The sequence below is a fragment of the Sminthopsis crassicaudata genome, chromosome 1 (assembly GCF_048593235.1).
Source record: "Sminthopsis crassicaudata isolate SCR6 chromosome 1, ASM4859323v1, whole genome shotgun sequence".
Taxonomy (NCBI): domain Eukaryota; kingdom Metazoa; phylum Chordata; class Mammalia; order Dasyuromorphia; family Dasyuridae; genus Sminthopsis; species Sminthopsis crassicaudata.
In genome coordinates, this window is record NC_133617.1 from 172,880,308 (window position 1) to 172,899,866 (window position 19,559).

The window sequence follows — 19,559 nt, forward strand, 5'->3', positions numbered from 1 at the left end:
AGGCGGTAACGAACTTTGCAGGTGGGACTCGCGGAGTGTCCGGCTCCTTAGTGCTAGCCAGGTAGCCCACGGGGAACTAGAGCTACGGGCTTGTAGTTATATAGTTGAGGGCCAATCCACTACGCTGGAGCAGCTGCTTCTTATCAGCGGAGCGCTGAGAGCTCTCTGAGGCTCTCCGAAGCGACTGAGAGGGTTGCTCTGTTACTCCAACTGCAGGATGAAGGTGAGTAGTATGGAGAGAGTCCTAGGGGCTCAATCCAATACTTTGCCTTACCCTCAGTGCTCGAAGAGGTTGCAGAGAGCCAGGGTCCCCCTTTTTTCTCCTTCGGGCGAGTTAAACTAGAGCAGTAAGGGTACTGATTTTCTCTTTGGAGAAGTGCATTACTATAGTTATATGTTTACCATTGGACAAATCCCAGCCATTAAACTGCAGTAGCATCGTATTTTGAGTTCTTAGGTTCAAATTCCGGATGGGTCATTTAACTAAGTTCCAATTTCCTCATCGGTAAAATTTAGAAGTTTGGTTTAGATGACTCTTTCTAGGATCCTCTTTGTCCGGCAGGTTGGGTGAATAGTTATCCTTAGTCTTTGGAAAAACTTCATTTTGCCTTGCTTGTGAAAAGTGTTAGAGCTGCTAGTTGGTGCAGAAGTCAGGAGGACCTGCATTCAAATGTGACCTCTGTCACTTAACACTTAACTGTGTAATCCTAGGCAAGTCACTTAACTCCAATTGCCTCACCAAAATAAATAAACAAATAAAAATTAAAAAAAAAAAAAAAAAGTTTTGTTAGCGTCTTAGATAAGGGGTGTAAAAAATAACAACAAAAATTTTTTAGCAAGTGACAAAATGTGTGATCATGTCTGGGCGGGTTTTTTTTTTGTTTGTTTGTTTGTTTTTGTTTTTTGTTTTTTAACGTGGTATCTGTGAATATTTTGATAACTTTATTTTGGCATTTATTTTTTTTTTGTAGTCCTGTCGTTTATATATTCAAAAAACATCATTCTGAAGAAAGGTCCATAGGCTGGTGACTTTGCTCAGCCTGATGTCACGGTCCCCTTTCGGAAAGGACAAACAACAGGTTGTCAGCATTTTCTGAATCTAAAGCAGCCTCTTCCTACAAGATGAGAATTATTTTGAGTTCTGAGTTTCTGGTCCTGCTATTTGTCCCATGTATCCAAACTCAACCTCACCTAACTAATCACACAGCTATGTCTATATATGTGATAGGCTTTGAACTGAGCTCTTCCTGAATCTACCTAGCGCCATGTCCATCTTGCTATAATACTGGTTGAGTGACCCTTGAGAAGTCACTTTCAGACAATCATTGGATAACAGTTACCTATCTTGCATTTGCAGAGGGAATTTCCTTATAATGGAGTTCCCTGCACAGATGAAATCATAGCTCTGTAAAATAAATAAATGAATAAATAAAATTAAAAATGCTTAAAATTATGAATAGGCCTACAATTAAATTTTTTAATTGATTTGGTCTGATTTTGAAATTGGTTTTTCACAGACATTTTAACTTTCCATGTGAATGATCATTTCATTTTCAATTTTTGATTCTCATTTTTATTTATCATATTTATCAAGATTATTGATTCTCAATTTTAAATTTTTATTTGTAGAATCGCATTTGAAATGGGATTTTGGTTTGCTATTCATAATATTTTATTTGTTCTCACAGATGATTTAAAATAATAGACTGGGAGCATTTTTCCCCTTTATAAATGGCTAAATAAAGACTTTAAGCTAATGTATTTATTATTCATACTAAAACTACAAACTTTTTAATATCCTTATTTTTAAAATAATGATAAAAATCATTTTTTATCCTTGAAAAATTATTGGGATAAAAATGAAAAAAGAGGGGTTTTTTTTGTTTTGTTTTACCATTTTCAGATTGGGAATAAGAAAGCTTCTTTACACAGCATCACTGAAGACAAGAGCATGTCTGCTGAATTCTCTGTAAGGACACTATTTTTGTGTTTTCTTTACTATTTTAGGCAACAAGTATTGATGGGTTTTTTGGTAACTCTAAATTTGACTTCTTGTGAGAGACCTGATCTACAAAAAGGCCAATTGCAAACTAATGTATTCATAGAAAATATTCAGTTTACATATTTCTTATAAAGATCCTATTTCCTAAGTACTTACTACTTTTTTATCATTTCTAATGACATTTTTTATTTTTACTTTCATAATAACTTTTTATTTTTCAAAATATAGCTAAAATAATTTTCAACATTCACCCTTGCAAAACTTTGTCTTCCATATTTTTCCTTCCCTCCCATCTTTCCTAGTCAGTACAGGTTAAATATGTGCAATTCTTCTAAACATATTTTTGCATTTTATCATGCTGTGCAAGAAAAATCAGATCAAAAAGGAAAAAAAGGGAGAAAAAAAACAAGCAAGTAAACAATAACAGCAAAGGTGAAAGTACTATGATTAATGACATTACTTTTGAACTATCGTTTTTCCTCCTTCATTAAAATCACTAGTGTTTCTAAAAGAATTTGTATATTTGTATTTGGCAATTTTTATTATTTTAAGTACTTAAAGACTTAATTGGTGTTTTTATTTTTAAAATTGTAGACTATTAGGATAATCATTTTGGTTGTACATGATAAAACTGAAAAGAAATTCTCAATTTCATAGTTGTTTCATTTCTACCTTATCTTTAGCTTAAGTTATCTCCATGCTGAATTTTTAGTCATTTCTGTTAAACTCAAGTATATATTAATGAACTATGTTCAAAAGTGTTTTCAACTCTTTATCTCCCCAGCTGCAATCACTTGTAATTGATGCAGTTCATGGTCATGGATTTGAAAAAATAGAAGAATATTTGCAGCAAAAAGAGAATTCTCTTTGTCAAAAATACAACCAACTCTTATTGCTACATCTTGACAAATTGATAATTAAGGCAAGTCAAGTTTTTAAAGTTAGAATATCAGCATGTGTCTTCTGAGCTTTACTAACATTGTGGCATGAAAATACAGGAATTGGGCAAGAATGAATTCCAGAGAGTTTCATTGTTGCTGAAATGTATTCAGAGGTTCTTCATAGATGATTCCAATAAAGATGAGCAGCTCTTAATTCAACAAGGACTGATCCCAAAGATAAGTGTCCTAATTAAATAGAATATGGCCTTAGGTGGTGGCTTTTTTTTAAGTGTTGACTTAACTTAACTAGGAATCACTTCTTTCTTTCTGATAACACTTTTTAGGTGAAAGATTAGTTTACTTAAGTGTGTTAAAATAGATGTTTTTTTCCTACTACTTTCAACATCATATTTAAGGAGAAATTTATAAGGCTGCTCCTTGCCAATGCTTCATGTGAATTATAATTAATCCAACACCAAGAAAAAGGTTAAAATGGTCTACCAGTAAGAAAATTAACTTGAAGCCAGGAAGGACCTGAGTACTGAGCACACTCGCACATGTGTGTATGTATGTGTGTGTATGATCCTAAGCATGTGTGTATCCAGAAAGATACAGGTAGGCATTGCCCATGAAGTTACCATTCCAACCCTAATCCCTTAACCTAGTGCTATGAGTTCTATTTATGAGCTGCCTTTTTAGATGGATAAATATTGCCACAACACATTCCTAAAGAGAGCCCCAGAAGTTTGTTGTAAATTGAATCTTTGAAAACAAATCTCATTTTTTTCATAGATTTTCTGGATAAAATTGGATCTATATTCTTTAGTTCAACAAATATTTAATTACCCAGCAGTTTACAATCTTTTGGAGGTATAGGCAATAGAGACAGGTAAGTATAATAAAAAAAGAGGGTAACAGAGCTCAAGGAGAGATCCAGAAAAATTGCTCTAGGGAAATTTGAAATGGGAAAAGATTCTTGGCTTTGGGTAGGGAGATGGAGAGAATAGAAAAGGTGGTACCTGCACTGAATCCCAAGAAATTGATTATTTGAAAGTTTTTTTTTTTCCTTCTGTCCAGGAAAAGGTTTTGACTACAGCCAGATTTGTAGCGGGATGGATGTTTAGAATTCTGGAAGTTTTGATTCCTGTAGCACTATCTCAAATCTAGGATTTTCATCTTTCACTCATGTTCTAGAGATCTATTAAATAACTATAGTTCTTATAACTTCAACTAATTCTTTCATCTGAGTGGCCTGGTATCTTTTTGTTGTTGTTGTTCTAGACTTGTGATTTCATATTTCAGGCAGTTTCAGGTATGGAATATCCCTTCTGAGTCACCTGAGGTGAATATAGGCACATGTTGATCTTGGAGCCCATTGTTAAATTTTTTACTGTGACTGACCATTCATACCACATAAATTGGCAATTGTCACAAATCAAAGATTGGCTATATAGACTTAGTGTTGATAATGCATCTTAAACTTAAAAGCATATAGCATCCTCTTGTTAAATATTTAACAGAGGACACCTTTGAGTAAATAAGTCTGCTCTCACAATTAGTGTATGACAGAAGCAAGACTGTAGTCTTTTGACTTCAAAGCTAGTCCTCTATCCACTATATAATGTTGCCTTTCTTTAGTATTTTATGTATATATTTTCATTTTGCAATATGACTTTATTTGTATATGTTTCTGTCCAATAGAAAGTACTGTAGACTGAAATTCCTTGTATATGAGGTTTTAAGGTGTATTAAAAAAAACTAGTTACTTTTTTTTAAAAGCTGTTTTGTAAGACTGAAATTCTATAACATAAGCTTTCTTTTTTTAGTAGGATAGACAATTGTGACGGGGTCATTCATGACTATATATATATTTTTTATTTTTACATGTCTTCCTGGTTTGAAAAAACTATTGGATTTTTGACCACTGGAGAACTAATTATAACTGTGAACTTGATTAAAGTTATAGAAGACTTTTTAAGCACTGCTCTGGTAAGACAGAGAATGGGAATGGGTATTTTATTTGTCAAATGCCATATAATTAATTAGAAATTTTGAGAATCTTGAGATTCTTTATAGAGCTTTGCTGTCTATAAAATGTGAGTTTAGTGATTATTTCTAATTTTATTCTGAGACTTCAACCTAACATGGAAACTATTTTCTTGTAGGCAGTTTAGATTTGGGAACAGAATGTTATAGGAAAATGTTTTCCTTACATAAAATAAGTATTGGTACAATTGAAATGGACTTGCTTCTAGATATATAGAGAGATTAAATTTGAAGTAGCTTTATCATCAGCTTTTCCCTCCTGTTGGTCTCTAGTGCGGTAATGTTGAAATAAAGGTGTCTATTGGCAGTCTGAAGCTGATTCCTCAAAATAATGCTTTTTAAATGTATAAAATACATAGAATTATGAAGGAAGCCAATTATATTGATAAGCAATTATCAACAAAACAAGTTCATAGACTCCAGTTTAAGAATTTTTGCATTTATATATTTATATTTTTGGAGTCAGGGTTAAATGACTTCCCAAGGCTCACACAAGAAATAAATATCTGTGGCTACATTTGAACTTGAGTCCTTCGACTCCAGGGCCAGTGCTCTATCCAGAAAACTCTGGCATTTAAATAAAGAATAATAATAATTATTTTTTAAATAATGCTGTTGTATTGTTTCCTTCAGTTTCTTCATATGTTTTTCCTTTTTTGTTAGGTAATTTCCAGATACAGTCATAAGGGTAAGTAAATTAAGGCTGCTTTAATTAAGAAGTGATCAGCAGAAAGTCTAACAAAGCATTCATTTCAGGTGTCTTGTTGGAATTTGCCACAAAGTCACAATATGAATGTCAGCTTTTCAAGAGCTCGATTTTCTATTATTCATTCTCCCTCAACCAAATCTCTCTATTTCTACTTTCATATCATTTCTGTCTGACACCTGATTTCAAATCACTTCAGGTTGTCATTTTTCACCTAAATTATTGCAAATGCCTTTTAATTAGTCCTCAGTTTACTCGGCTATAAAATGAGCTAGGGAAGGAAACATCAAACTACTCCATTGTCTTTACCAAGAAAACCGCAAATACAGTCAGTAAGAATCAGACACAATTAATTGACAAAACAACAAAATTTTTCCTCAAGTACTTTCTTAATAAAGTCTATCCTACACAGAACTACCAACAGCTTTCCTTAAGTGCAGATATGAGCTTATTATTCTCTTACCCAATCAACTCTGTTGCTTCTAGGATGAAATAAAAACTCTTAAGTTATACTTTAAAACCTGTTGCTATCTTGTCCCAACATATCTTTTGAGCTTTGGTGGCTATTACTCCATCTCTCACACTCTGATCCAGCCAAACTAGCCTTCTCATTGTCTTCAATCTGTATTCACTATCTTTAGTCTCCTTGCTTTTGTATTAGAACTCCTCATCCTTGGAATGAACTGCCCCCTTACTACTACCTCACAGAGTCCACTCTCCCTCTATACAGCAGCTCTGAAAGCCATCTTTTGTATGAAAATTTTCTTGCTCTTTGCCCCCTCCACTAACTGCTAATGCTGTCTCTCAAATTAGCTTGTATTTAACTATTTTGTATTTATTCATGTCTATATCTATGCTGTATCTATTTACTTGTCTTCCCCTTTGGAATGTAAGCTCTTTCTGACAAGGTACTCTTCCCTTCTTTTGCTTCCTTGTAGCACATTTCCTTGGTACATATTAGACACTTAATAAATACTTGTTGAAATATTAATCAACTTAAGGATGCTTTAGTTCTGGGGAAATTATTTAGTTCTATGCATATTTATTGAACACGGTACTTGCAAGTGAAAAACTAACAGTGTTCTTGCTCTGAGTAATTAAATAATACCTCACATTTAATTTATAGCAAAGTGAAAGTGTATGACTATATTGTGAGAAGATGATTAAGTGCATGAAAAATGTCAGACAGAATAACATAAGAGAGTGAACCTTTGAGGGATTTCCAGCTATGGAAATAGAGCAGATTTCATGGAGTTACCAGTACCTTTGCTGAACTTTAAAGGGATGGAATTCAATGGAGGGAGGCTATTCATGCATAACTGGCCTGTGCAGTTGTACTCTGAGGAGAGGTACTACATCAGAGAAGAGTTAATAATTCATTTTACTTAACAAAATAATTCATACTTTAACTAAGCCAAAGTAATGTGGAAAAAAGACTAGGAAATTATGTTGGAGCCTGATTATAAAGAATGATGTATAATAGGATAAGAAATCTGCTTTTAGCCTTTTAGGAAAGGAACATCTATTGAAAATTTCTGAGCAGGGGAGTGCTATGATCAGATTTATGTATGCAATACAAAGATAGCTTTAATAGTGATCCAATTGATGAGAGGAGAAGCTGGAGGAAGAGATGCTAGGATGTCGGGGTCCTAAACTAGAATGCTAACTGTATGGACATGGCATGGCAGGGCAAGAAGGAAAAATCAAATTAAGTTCAAAAAATAATTATTAAGCATTTATATGTGAGGGAGATACAAAAATAGACATGAGACCCTATTTTTAAGGAGCTTAGTCTACAAGGGTAGTTGTGAATAACTGGGTCCAAATTAATCCTATTTTAGGGAATGAGGAAACTCGTTCTCTAAATGATGATAGATGAGGAAACTGAGGCAATAGTGGTTAAGTGATTTTTGTCAGGTTCACATAATTAATAAATATCTGAGACAGAATTTGAACTTGGGTTTATCTTCCTCCAGGCTGAGTGTTCTGTCACATGTATAAATGTGTATACATACACGCACATATGTGTATATATGAATACATACATGCATCCATGTGTACATGCATGTTTGTAGTTCTGCATGCACACATGTACACACATGCATATGTGTGTACATCTAATTATAGCTATATCTGTCTCTCTTTCATCAGGGAGGCAAAGTCGACAAAAAACAAAATAGGGAAATGCTAAATCCTGGAGGAATTGTGTGTGTGTGTGTGTGTGTGTGTGTGTGTGTGTGTGTGTGTGTGTGTGTGAGAGAGAGAGAGAGAGAGAGAGAGAGAGAGAGAGAGAGAGAATGAATTAAATGCACTGCTGATGGAATTGCAAACTGTTCCAGGCATTCTTGAAAGCAATTTGGAACTATACCCAAAGTCTGTTAAAAATACTCTGACTTGGTGATGATGTTACTAGTCCATACCTCTAAGAGATCAAAGTAAAGGGAAAACATCCCATGTGTATAAAAATATTTACAACAGAGGTTTTTGTGATAACATAGAATTGAAAACTGAGGGGTCATGGCTGAAGAAGTTGTGTTGTATGAAGGGAATAGAAGCATTATTGTGGTGTAAGAAATGAACGAGGAAATAATTTCGGAAAAAAATTTGGAATATTTATATGAACTCTGATACAGAGTGAAGGAAGTAGAATCAGGAGAACAATATTTATGATAATAGTATTATAGAGATAAACTACTTTGAAAGACTTGTGAACTCTGATCAACCACAAATCCAAAGTCCTCCTGATGATACTTAGGCAGCCCTCTCCTCTCCTCTAGGAAAGTTTGTTTTGCTTGATTATAAATATTTTTCATAGATTTTTTTTTGTCTTTTCAGTGGATGAAGATCTAGGAGAGAAGAGGAATACAATTTGCAAATTAAAATAAAATTGAATTTACAAAAGGATTGAAAAGAGTTAGAAAGGAAGTCAGGATATATAATAATTAGAGAAAGGAATTTCTGAATTTATAGCTTTGAAAAAGGGGATCAATTTCTGGTGATGGTTAACAGAGAAATGTTAGCCACTCAGTAAATAGTTGAAGTAGGTTAAAATAGATTTAAAGGTTGAAAAGGAGGTTGAACTGTGAGCCTAGGATGTTAGAATTATCATCAACAGGAACTGTTGTCAGGGTTCAATTTAGGGATCAAAGAGACCCCCCAAAATTCTTTCAGGGGGTCCACAAAGTCAAATCTATGTGGATAAAAATACCAAGATACTATACAATAATAATGCTAAGAAAACATCTTAAAATTAAGATGTTTTAGTTAATATGACAAATACCATTCAATATAGATAGAATCCTCCTTTGTGAAGGGGGAAGGATTCTCTATTTATTTGTTTGTTTGTTTTTTAGTGTTAAAAGGTCCTGGGATCAAAAAGTTTGAGAACCACTGACTTTTAGGAAAACTGAAGCTTCTTAAGGATGAAGGGGCAGGGTTTGGAGTGGAGAAGAACAAGATGCTGAACTTATTGAGGCAGGTGAAAGATTAGTCAGTGACAAGGATCTGGATAGCTTGATGAAATCACATATAAGTGTATCTTGAAAGAGAAGATATTTTTGAGGGATAATAATAAATCAAGGTCCAGAAATGGCTGTTTATTATTATTTTCTGCCTTTGTGAATCACAGAGCCTTTAGAGAAGTAGCTAACAGCCTTGAAAATGGGTGCTGAGGAAGATAGTATCTGTGTAGGGGACAATCAGATTTTAATTAAGATGAAAGAAGTGAGGAAGTGACAAGATACAACCTGAACAGTGTATCTGTCCACTCAAAGCCTTTGCTAATCTTCCAATTACCAATGTCTCCTTTTCTTAACTACTTCACATTTATTTTGCATTTGTATTGCATATACTTGTGTATATACATATGAGCACATGTATGTTTGTATGAATGTATGTACATGTCTCCCCAATAAAATATAAGCTTCTTGATATAGTCAAGTGGGTGTTTCAGATGGCATATATGTTAGAAGGGGTGACCAGAGGAAGGTAAGAGTAACCATTGGTAAGTTTGGGGAGAATTGAATTCCTGGTAACAGGGGAAAGAAGTTTTTTTGCCTAGGTTAGACAGTAGGTCTGAATGTAAGCAATTAAAGGAGGGCACACTGGGATTCACTATCTGTCATTCAAAGGAATAAGTTTAAAAAGAAAAATGACCCTGAGATTTCAACTAGGATATTGAAAGATGGGAACTACTTAAGGCACAGGTGGTTCATGGTCAGATTGTTATAATTAAGGATGGCTAAAAGCTGTGACACTTGGGAAATTGCTAGAGGTTTTAAAAAATGTAGAGCTTTAAAAATTTTTTTTAATTGCTTTACACTTTGGAGTCCTTTTGTTACAATAGAATCATGCTGTTATTTGTAAACATGAATTGCTTAAATTCCTACATAGCAGGAATACATTCAAGTAACCTTATGGAGGAAAAAAAAAAGAACAGATCTTATCTGACTTTAATAACTATCCTTCAGCATTGATCTACAAATATGAGCGCAGTGGAATCTAGGTTTTCAATTTGGCAAAAGTTATATTGTTATATTTTTTGCATGTACCTTATTGATATTCTGCTTTTAGGAAAAAGCCAGCTCTTGGATTCATTCTTATTGAACTTAGGACTTCTAGTGGCAGACAAGACAATTGATTATTTGATTCGGAAGGAGGTAAGTTATAACTGATGAAATAGTGGCAAGCATCATGTAGTGGAAGGACAGACTGTGGAATCAGAAGACCCAAGTTTAATCTCACTTGGGACATTTACTATATACAGATCATTTGCCTTCCTTGGTCTTTTTCCTTACAAAATTAGGCAGTTGAGCTAAATGACCTCTCAATAACTTCCAGCTCTATATTATAAAAATAATTAGGGAATCTGGGGGTGGAAATAATATTTGGCTTTCTGTGTTATATTTAGTGGCCTCCCCTGCCTCCTTTCTCTCTTCAAGGCTCTAAGGACTTTGAACTCCAGCTTAGAAAAAATTCCTCGAGGTGAGATGGTGAAATTTCCTTTATCAGAAAACAAAGTCTCTCTTATGTAAGTAGTCTCATAAACAATTGTGAAATGTTCCAAAGCTTATAATATGATATAATGCAGGATTAAATATAAGACCACATTAACTAATATCTATATAGTCCTTTTAAGATTTGTGAAGTACTTTACATATTATCTCAACCTAGAATATTATATTATGTTCTTTGTTGTGATTCTGGTCCTGAGATATTTTCTTCTTTAAAATTAGATACTTATGAAGAAATGGTCTCTTGGGTCACTAATTATGGGCTATTCATATAGAATAAGAAGATCAATCAATCAACATTTATCATTTATCAAACACCTTAACTGTGCTAGGCATTGTCTTAAAGGTGCAGATTCAAAAATGAAGCAATCCTTAGTATCAAGAAGCTTATATTTTATTGGGGAGACATGTACATACATTCATACAAACATACATGCGCTCATATGTATATGCAATACAAATGCAAAATAAGTAGTTAAGGAGAGGAGACATTGGTAATTGGAAGATTAACAAAGGCTTTGAATGGACAGATGCACTGTTCAAGTTGTATCTTGTCACCCAACCTGAAACTGGCCTCTAACTTATGGGAGTCAGGACACAAAAAAGTTTAATTTCAGAGTGAAGAAGATGAAGGTTGCAAATGGAAGCCCCTGCTCCAAAGAAGAATAGCTTAATGCTTCTCAGGCTGAGGCACTTTATATACATGACAGGGGTTGGACCACAACATAATCATTCTCAAGACAGTTCTCATGGTTGACATTTTTAGGGTCCTGTGGAAATAGTGATTGTCTCAAGTTTTGGTTCCAATTACTCTGTGGGGTACAGAACCAGAATTCTGTGATGGGAACAGAAGTACGGTATCTGGCAGTTACAAGGAATAAGGATTGTGAATATGTGATGAACACCTTGGGAGAAAGTGGAAGCCAAATCCCTCAGTGAACACTTGGTACTGGTCCAAGCAGTACACTTTGCCAGAGTGATATCCAGAATGCAAAGGATTATTGTTATGCTAAATTCAGGGTATAGCCAGCTTACTTTACTCTGGAAAATGGGGTATTTCCCAAATATTTCGATAGTCTTGAAGGAAGAGACAGATTCTCTCAGGTGTAGGTGAGGAAGTAGTATGTTATAGGTATGGGGAATGTCCAGGGCCAATGCCTGAAAAGAGAGATGGAGTGACCTATGTAGAAACTGTAAGATAGTTTCCCTAGTTTGAAGAGTGTGGGAAGCAGAGTCATGTAGGTTGAGGGTGCAAAAATACACTGAGAATAGGTTTCTATTAAGGCTTTCATTTTATTTTATTTTATTTTTCTGAGGCTGGGGTTAAGTGACTTGCCCAGGGTCACACAGGTAGGAAGTGTCTGAGACCAGATTTGAACTCGTGTCCTCCTGAATTCAAGGCTTCCACTGTACCACCTAGCTGCCCCGTTATTAAGGCTTTTAAAGGTCAGATAAAGAAGTTTGCTTTTAATTTATATTCATTACAAAGTCACAGAGGTTTGGCAAGTTACTCTGTTTTAGGACACTCTGCCAGTTATACAGGCTTAGATGGAAGAGACACTAAAGAGAGGAAGATCATTAAGAGACTATTGCAATAATCGGGTAAGAGGTGATAAGCTATCCCCTCTTTTATGGTATGACAGGGAAGAAACAAATACAAGGGATCAACAAGAATTTGGTCACTGATTACCCAGAGCAAGTGAATAAAAGTGAAAAACTAAAGATGACTCCCAGGTATTAGAACTGAATGATTAAAATAGGGAATGGAGCTTGTTGATTTATCAGTAACATACAAGGATTTTTGTCATGGTTGAATTGGGCTTTGGATAGCAGCTTCTCAGATTTACATAGCACTATGGTTTATAAAGTGGATTCTTTCCAAGAACCCTGAGGCAGTTAGTACAAGTATTATTATTGTCCCCATTTCCAGTTGAAGCTTTCTTACAGTATAAGATCAAATTAGAAAAGATGATGTTATGATTCTGCTTATAGGAGATTTCACTAATCTTAATTGCATGTTCACACATCTGGGATCATTTTCTCCCATTTTTAAAACAGTTTTTAATGTAGTCTTATAATTTTGATATAGACTGCCTGAACTTAGTTTTAGAAGTATGTTTTGAGCAATCCAAGATATTTCTGGATTTTAAAGGTAGGGATCATACATATGGCAAAAACTAGACAACTTATTTTTAAGTAGCATTACTTGCATTACTGTTTGGGAATTTTTTTTTCTTTCAAGTTTAAATAGGCATGAATTAGTTGACTGAGTACTAATGCATATACATATGTTATTGTATGTATTTAAGCATATCATGAAATTTCCATGATACTTTTTAAATGATACCTATAAAATGGAGATTTAAATTATTTTAGATTTTTTTAAAAAGACTTCAGCAATTAAGTTTTTCACTTCTTTCTTTGGATTTGGTTGAGTCATTAAAAATAAATAATTTAGGATGATGTTCTAGTTATAACTTCATTAAATAAATGAAATCTCAAACTCCCACATCAAAGTTTAGTCTGATTTGAAAACTGATAAATAATCAAATGCAGGTCATGTATATCATGTATCAATAATCAGAAGTCTTAGAGAAACTGAATTTCCCTTAGGTGACAGATATACTTACAATGAGTATAAATGACATTCCTTATAAGAGGTATGAACCATTGACTTGAGACTTTAAAATCTCATAGACCTCATTTCTTAGATGAAAAAACTGGGGCACAGAAAGGGTACAGTAACTGGAATCTTACTTTCATTTATAAATACCTCAATTGACTGTTTATAAAGTAAAATGCTAATTCATGATTTATTAAACCTTTCATTTAACCATTTAATTGCATGTTAAGGAAATATTTATCTTTCTTTTTAAAAAGCTTACAATTTTTATACTGAATTTGAGGTTTTTTATTTATTGTAGATAAAATTTAATCTAATTTAATGCTTATATATAAGCCTTTACTGTTCACTCTGAATTTAAATGAACTTATGTATCTATCAAATTTTTTTTTCAGGAAAGGCCTTGCCACAGCAATTTTGGAGATAGGTGGTAAGATGTTTAGAAGCCTTATTAATTGGAAGTACTTTGGTGTATTTTTATGCTATTTGTTATATTTTCATTAATCCAGGTGAAATTAAAATAGAGATTTCATTTTGCTAATACAAAATAATTAAGATAGGAATTATTTCAGTTATGATGAAAAGCCATCTTGGATAATCTTGCTTTATGTATTTAAATTACAAAGAAATTTTTAACAAAATTAATTTAAAAAGTTTTTTTATAAATAATTTTAAACATCCTTTTGCATTTTAAGGATTCTTCTAACATCCCTTAATTCTATGGGTCTTGAATCTATCTATATAATTGGATAGATTGCAAAGTAGTACCAAAATAATTAATGTACAAAAGTTAGTGAAGTAAATTTGAAACAATGCTTGTTTCTGAAGAGGGAACTATTTTTAATTTGTGTAAAATATAACAATTTCTAATATTTTTTTATTCTCAGATTATGATCTACAAGTTGCTCTTTCTGAAGCCTTGTGCAGAATGATGAGCAAAAAATCTCAAGCTGACCTTGCCCATACTTTGTTTGAAGATGACATTGTTGCTGTAGCTTTCAAAGAGATAAGAGACAGAGAATTTGAAACAGTAAGAGGCCCTATCTAGAAAATTTAATTTTGCAAACATTAAGCACCTAGATAATATGGGGCATACAAGAAGTATAAGATATATAGTATATATCTTATATATATATATGTATATATGTTATCACAGATAATTTTTATATTAGTTTTTATTTACCAGATATATGCATGGGTAATTTTACAACATTAACAATTGCCAAACCTTTTGTTCTAATTTTTCCCCTCCTTCCCCCCACCAGATGGCAGGTTGACCAATACATGTCAAATATGTTAAAGTATAAATTAAATACAACGTATGTATACATATCTGAACAGTTGTTTTGCTGTACAGAAAGAATCGGACTTTGAAATAGTGTACAATTAGCCTGTGAAGGAAATCCAAAATGCAGGCAGACAAAAATAGAGAGATTAGGAATTCTATGTAGTGGTTCATAGTCATCTCCCAGAGTTCTTTTGCTGAGTATAGCTGGTTCAGTTCATTACTGCTCTATTGGAACTGATTTGGTAGTCCTTTGGGCATAGTTTGAAATTGTTCTGCAGAATGGTGTAGGTTCACAATTCCATTAACAATATATTAGTGTCAATTATGAATACATCCAGCCATTCTTGAGAGCAATTTGGAACTATGCTCAAAAAGTTCTCAAACTGTACATACACTTTGATCCAGCAGTGCTACTACTGGGCTTATATCCCAAAGAAATTTTAAAGAAGTAAAAGGGACCTATATGTGAAAGAATGTTTGTAGCAGCCCTCTTTGTAGTGGCCAGAAACTGGAAACTGAGTGGATGCCCATCAATTGGAGAATGGCTGAATAAATTGTGGTGTATGAATATTATGGAATATTATTGTTCTGTAAGAAATGACCAGCAGAATGATTTCAAAAAGGCCTGGAGAGACTTACATGAACTGATGTTGAGTGAAATGAGCAGAACCAGGAGATCATTATATACTTCAACAACAATACTATATGATGATCAATTCTGATGGACAAGGCCCTCTTCAACAATGAGATGAACCAAATCAATTCCAATAGAGCAGTAATGAACTGAAGCAGGTACACCCAGCAAAAGAACCCTGGGAGATGACTATGAACCATTACATAGAATTCCCAATCTCTCTATTTTTGTCTGCCTGCATTTTGGATTTCCTTCACAGGCTAATTGTACACTATTTCAAAGTCCAATTCTTTTTGTACAGCAAAATAATTTGGAAACATGTATACACGTACTGTATTTAATTTATACTTTAACATATTTAACATGTATTGGTCAACCTACCATCTGGGGGAGCGGTTGGGGGAAGGAGGGGAAAAGATGGAACAAAGGCTTTGCAATTGTCAATACTGAAAAATTACCCATGCATATATCTTGTAAATAAAAAGCTATAATACAAAAATAATAATACCATTAAAAAAGCTATTAGTATCCCAGTTTTCCCACATCCACTCCAACATTTATCATCTTTTCCTGTTATCTTACACGATAATAAGAAACTGATAGATTGGCTAAGTCGGACAGCATTTTTCATTGCGAGTTCTTTGCAATCATCTGGATCAAGTCACAGAGCTTAAGAAATTTAAACTATCACTGGAGACCTGTGTGTAAGGCAAAAAGATAAATAAAATTGGTCTTGTGGAGAGTAGCTGCCAGTATAACTGAGCAAGCTACTAAAGATTTTCTAGGGCTTACTTCCTTATCTATATAATGAAGGGGTTGATACTAGAAAACTCTCACCCTTCCAACTGATCTAGATATTGGTGTTGAAGATGGAGTTGGACCGCTTAGTGGAAGAAGCTGTGATTTGAAATGAACTTTGAATAAGTTTAGAAGAATAAGAATGATAGATAGCATTCTAGAATTAAAGGGAACTTTACTAAACCAGTGAAAAATGGGGATTTTCATAATATGTTTGGGTATACAAAAGAAGATTAATTTGGTGTAGGATGTAAGAATTGCATTGCATAATCCAAGGAACATGGGCTTTGTAAATAGCAAATGCCTTATTTTGCTGTATAGTCATTTCAGTCGTGATTGTGACCTATTTGGGGTTTTCTTGGCAAAAATACTAGAGTAGTTTGCCATTTACATCTCCAGCTTGTTTTACAATTCAGGAAATTGAGGCAAACAGTTATTTAACTTGATCACAGTCCCACAACTAGTAAATATCTGAGGCCAGATTTTAACTCGGGAAGATGAACTCTATCCACTGTACCACTTAGCTGTTCCATATATCCTATAATCTAAAGGAAAAAAATTGATTAACATGCTTCCATACTTTTTGAACCAGTGAATGGGTTTTCCTATCCTCATATGAAACTCTGGAATACAGCAACATTAACTTAGAATTTTGTTGCCCAATTTACATTGTATTCTGAAATAAATTCATTATATGAAATTAAGGAGTTAAGGTTAAAGAGGATGAATGTGAAGGATTAGATTCTTTGGAAAAATATTATCTTTATACATATAAGACAACTGATGATATCCACATTGAATGATAATTTTGTTCATGACTTTTTTGTTTTTATACTTTTTAAAAATACTTTTAATTAAATCTGAAATTTTCACTGTATTTTATCTGAGATGACCACTAAGGTTCCTCGGAGCCTTTAATCTATCCTAAAGAATCACAGAATCATTTTTTTCCACATGTTGATTATGTGTACTATAGATAAGAGTTTCAACCTTTCTGACACTTTGTTTTTTCATAGGATATGTAATCACAGTGGGAAAATGAAGGTTGAGGAAAAAGGGAGTAGAAATCAGTCAAGATGTTAAGTGATGTGAGGAAGAATTCCTTTTATATGAAAAATACAGTAACATGTCTACTTAGTATTCAGAGAAATGCCAGGGAAAATGAGGGGTCTTATTAGAAGTGAATATAATACTTTCTTGATAATGAAAAGGGAATAAAGTTAAGAATAAATCAGAATAAATAATCAGAAATCTGTTATTCAGCTTTAGAATGTGTTTTGGGGATCAGAGTTGGAAGATTTTTTTTTGTCTTAGGCAATACAAAAATGATTGTATATTCTTATAGTACTTACTATTTGATAGTGGGATGAAGGGATCCAGAAAAGAACTAGGCAAATACATCTGAAAAGTATTCATCTGAGTAGATGATCCATGCTCATTTGTTATCAAAAGTAGACTAAGGGAGGGAGAGAAGAAACTTAAAATGGGAAATAAAATAGTATAGTATAGCATATTGAAAAGAACTTGCTTATCTTCTTAAGGGATTAAAAATGGCAACATGAATCATAATGGAAATCTAAACTTTCTCTTGGAGAAAAATATTTTTAGAAAAATGTTCTAGATATCAATCTCTTTGGAATTTGTGATAATTCTAATTTTTATAGACTTCGGTTCAACTTTGGGCCATAAATCATTCTTATTTTATTTCCATTTGAATCCTTATGGGGTTGTAAAAATTTTTTCTTTGAATTTTAAAAGTAAAATACAAGTCAATAAGAATTTGGTTTATAATCTCAGTCTTGAAATATAACAATTGTACCACTTGTTTTATTTTGAAGGACAGTAGAAGATTCCTTAATTGCCTAAATGATAAGCTTGGTGATAAAAGGAGGTAAGATTCTGAATTTGAAAACCTTTGAGCTTAATGGTAGCAATAGGATTTGGAAGTACCTTTGATATTTTAGAACAATAAATGAAAAGGAAATTGGCTTTGGAATTTGAAGACCTGGGTTTGAATCCTACTTATGTGATTTGGGATTTGTGTGAATTTGGGAAAATCACTTAATTTCTGTGATCCTCAGTTTTCCTAATCTGTCAAATGAGAGAAATGGATTAGAGGGCTTCCAACAACTTTTCCTCCTTTATCTGTGATCCTGGATACATTATTTTCATTGTTAGAGATTGATCAATTTTATTAGCAGCCAACTTTTAGATTTATTATTAATCTCCAAAGGGATTTAATAATAGATCACTTACATAAAAACACTTGTTTATAAAGCTTTTAAATTTTTGTTTTGGCTCAAATAATTTTTCTAATAATATACCATTTTGCAGGGTTTATACATTTCCATGTATTGCTGCCTTTGTTGATGAATATGAGGTAATATTATTTCTCTTCTTCCTCCTTCCCCCAATCCCCATGAATGCAGTGCATGCAGTCAATTTATGAATGTGAAATCTATTTTTTTTGTGTGTGATATGGGCAAAGTGCCACAAAATCTTGCTCCATTGCCTCGTTATGGCATATGGATATGATATTGTTTCTAAAAGCTATACCTGTTAGGATTATACCATATTTGGAATGTTTAGAGCCCCAACAATTCACTTATATTCCATGTATAATTTGTCCAAACAGCCTAAGTACAGAAAGTTATATACCAATTTTTTTGTGATGAATTATTTGGCCCCAGCAATTTAATAAGTAAAGAAAAACACAAAGACCCATTCCCTCCTATGTAGTTGCCTTCCATTTATGTAGTGGTGGTAGTAGGGTGATGGAAAGAGGGCAGAGAATGCTTAAGTACTACAGAGTTCTTAAATTATCTATCAACATTTATTCAGCTGTTGGTATTCCAATTGTGAGATTTTCGTCTAGTTACATGCCACTGGAAGAACCAAGTCATTTTAATCTTGACATTTTCTCTATACACAAAATCAGAAAACAGTAAAAAGTTGCAGCCAAATAGAATTATGCTTCCTGTGTGTTTCTTGGAAAATCAAATGAAGGAGCTAGGGAAATTAGTTTTATTGTGTGTCCAAAGACATTAAGATACATGATTTTCTTTATATTTGTTCATTCTTTTTGCAATACTTATAATAAGAATTTGCAAACAGATCACATCAAGGGAAATTGCAATTTGTATATACAACTTTTACAGAGAATGGAAAATGTAAATGAATAGTTATGTAAGGAATTTGATAAGATCCTATAAATTATCAACATATATGTTATTTGGCAACTTCAATGGAGAGAGCAGAAAGTAGGTGAGGTGACTGAAAAATATGGAAGAGGAGAGAGACCAAAAATTAATAAACTTACACATAAGGTTCTCACCTATCATAATGACTACTTTTTAAAGAAAAGAACCAGAAAGTTGTAGACTGAACAAGCACCAAGTAACATCACAAGAAAATAAACTGATTATATTGTGAATTTATAATTTAAAAAGTTGATTATATTTATAGTAAATAATTCATTATTGATTTGGGGATCCTGATTGAATCAGCTACCTACCAACAGACAATTAATTTGTTAAAATAACAATCAAAATTAATGCAGAAACTAGAAG

At 33.2% G+C, this 19,559-nt stretch overlaps 1 protein-coding gene and 1 long non-coding RNA gene across 3 annotated transcripts in view; both read left to right on the forward strand.

Moving 5' to 3' along the window:
- Window positions 1-38: 38 nt before the first annotated feature.
- LOC141553278 (uncharacterized) lies at window positions 39-2,919 on the forward strand. Its single transcript, XR_012485369.1, has 4 exons — window positions 39-223; window positions 972-1,079; window positions 1,904-1,969; window positions 2,787-2,919. It is a non-coding gene; the product is annotated as an uncharacterized LOC141553278 (long non-coding RNA).
- A 1,848-nt stretch (window positions 2,920-4,767) lies between these two features.
- SYCP2L (synaptonemal complex protein 2 like) overlaps window positions 4,768-19,559 on the forward strand; it is a 63,000-nt gene continuing 48,208 nt past the window's right edge. The window contains exons 1-8 of one of the 2 annotated variants that reach the window (XM_074271561.1): window positions 4,768-4,872; window positions 5,593-5,617; window positions 10,208-10,293; window positions 10,576-10,664; window positions 13,666-13,700; window positions 14,158-14,300; window positions 17,829-17,881; window positions 18,325-18,370. In XM_074271561.1, the coding sequence (XP_074127662.1) occupies window positions 4,768-4,872; window positions 5,593-5,617; window positions 10,208-10,293; window positions 10,576-10,664; window positions 13,666-13,700; window positions 14,158-14,300; window positions 17,829-17,881; window positions 18,325-18,370 (582 nt within the window). Of the gene's footprint in view, window positions 4,895-5,592; window positions 5,618-10,207; window positions 10,294-10,575; window positions 10,694-13,665; window positions 13,701-14,157; window positions 14,301-17,828; window positions 17,882-18,324; window positions 18,371-19,559 lie in introns of both variants that reach the window. The other variant, XM_074271571.1, reaches the window with a different exon arrangement.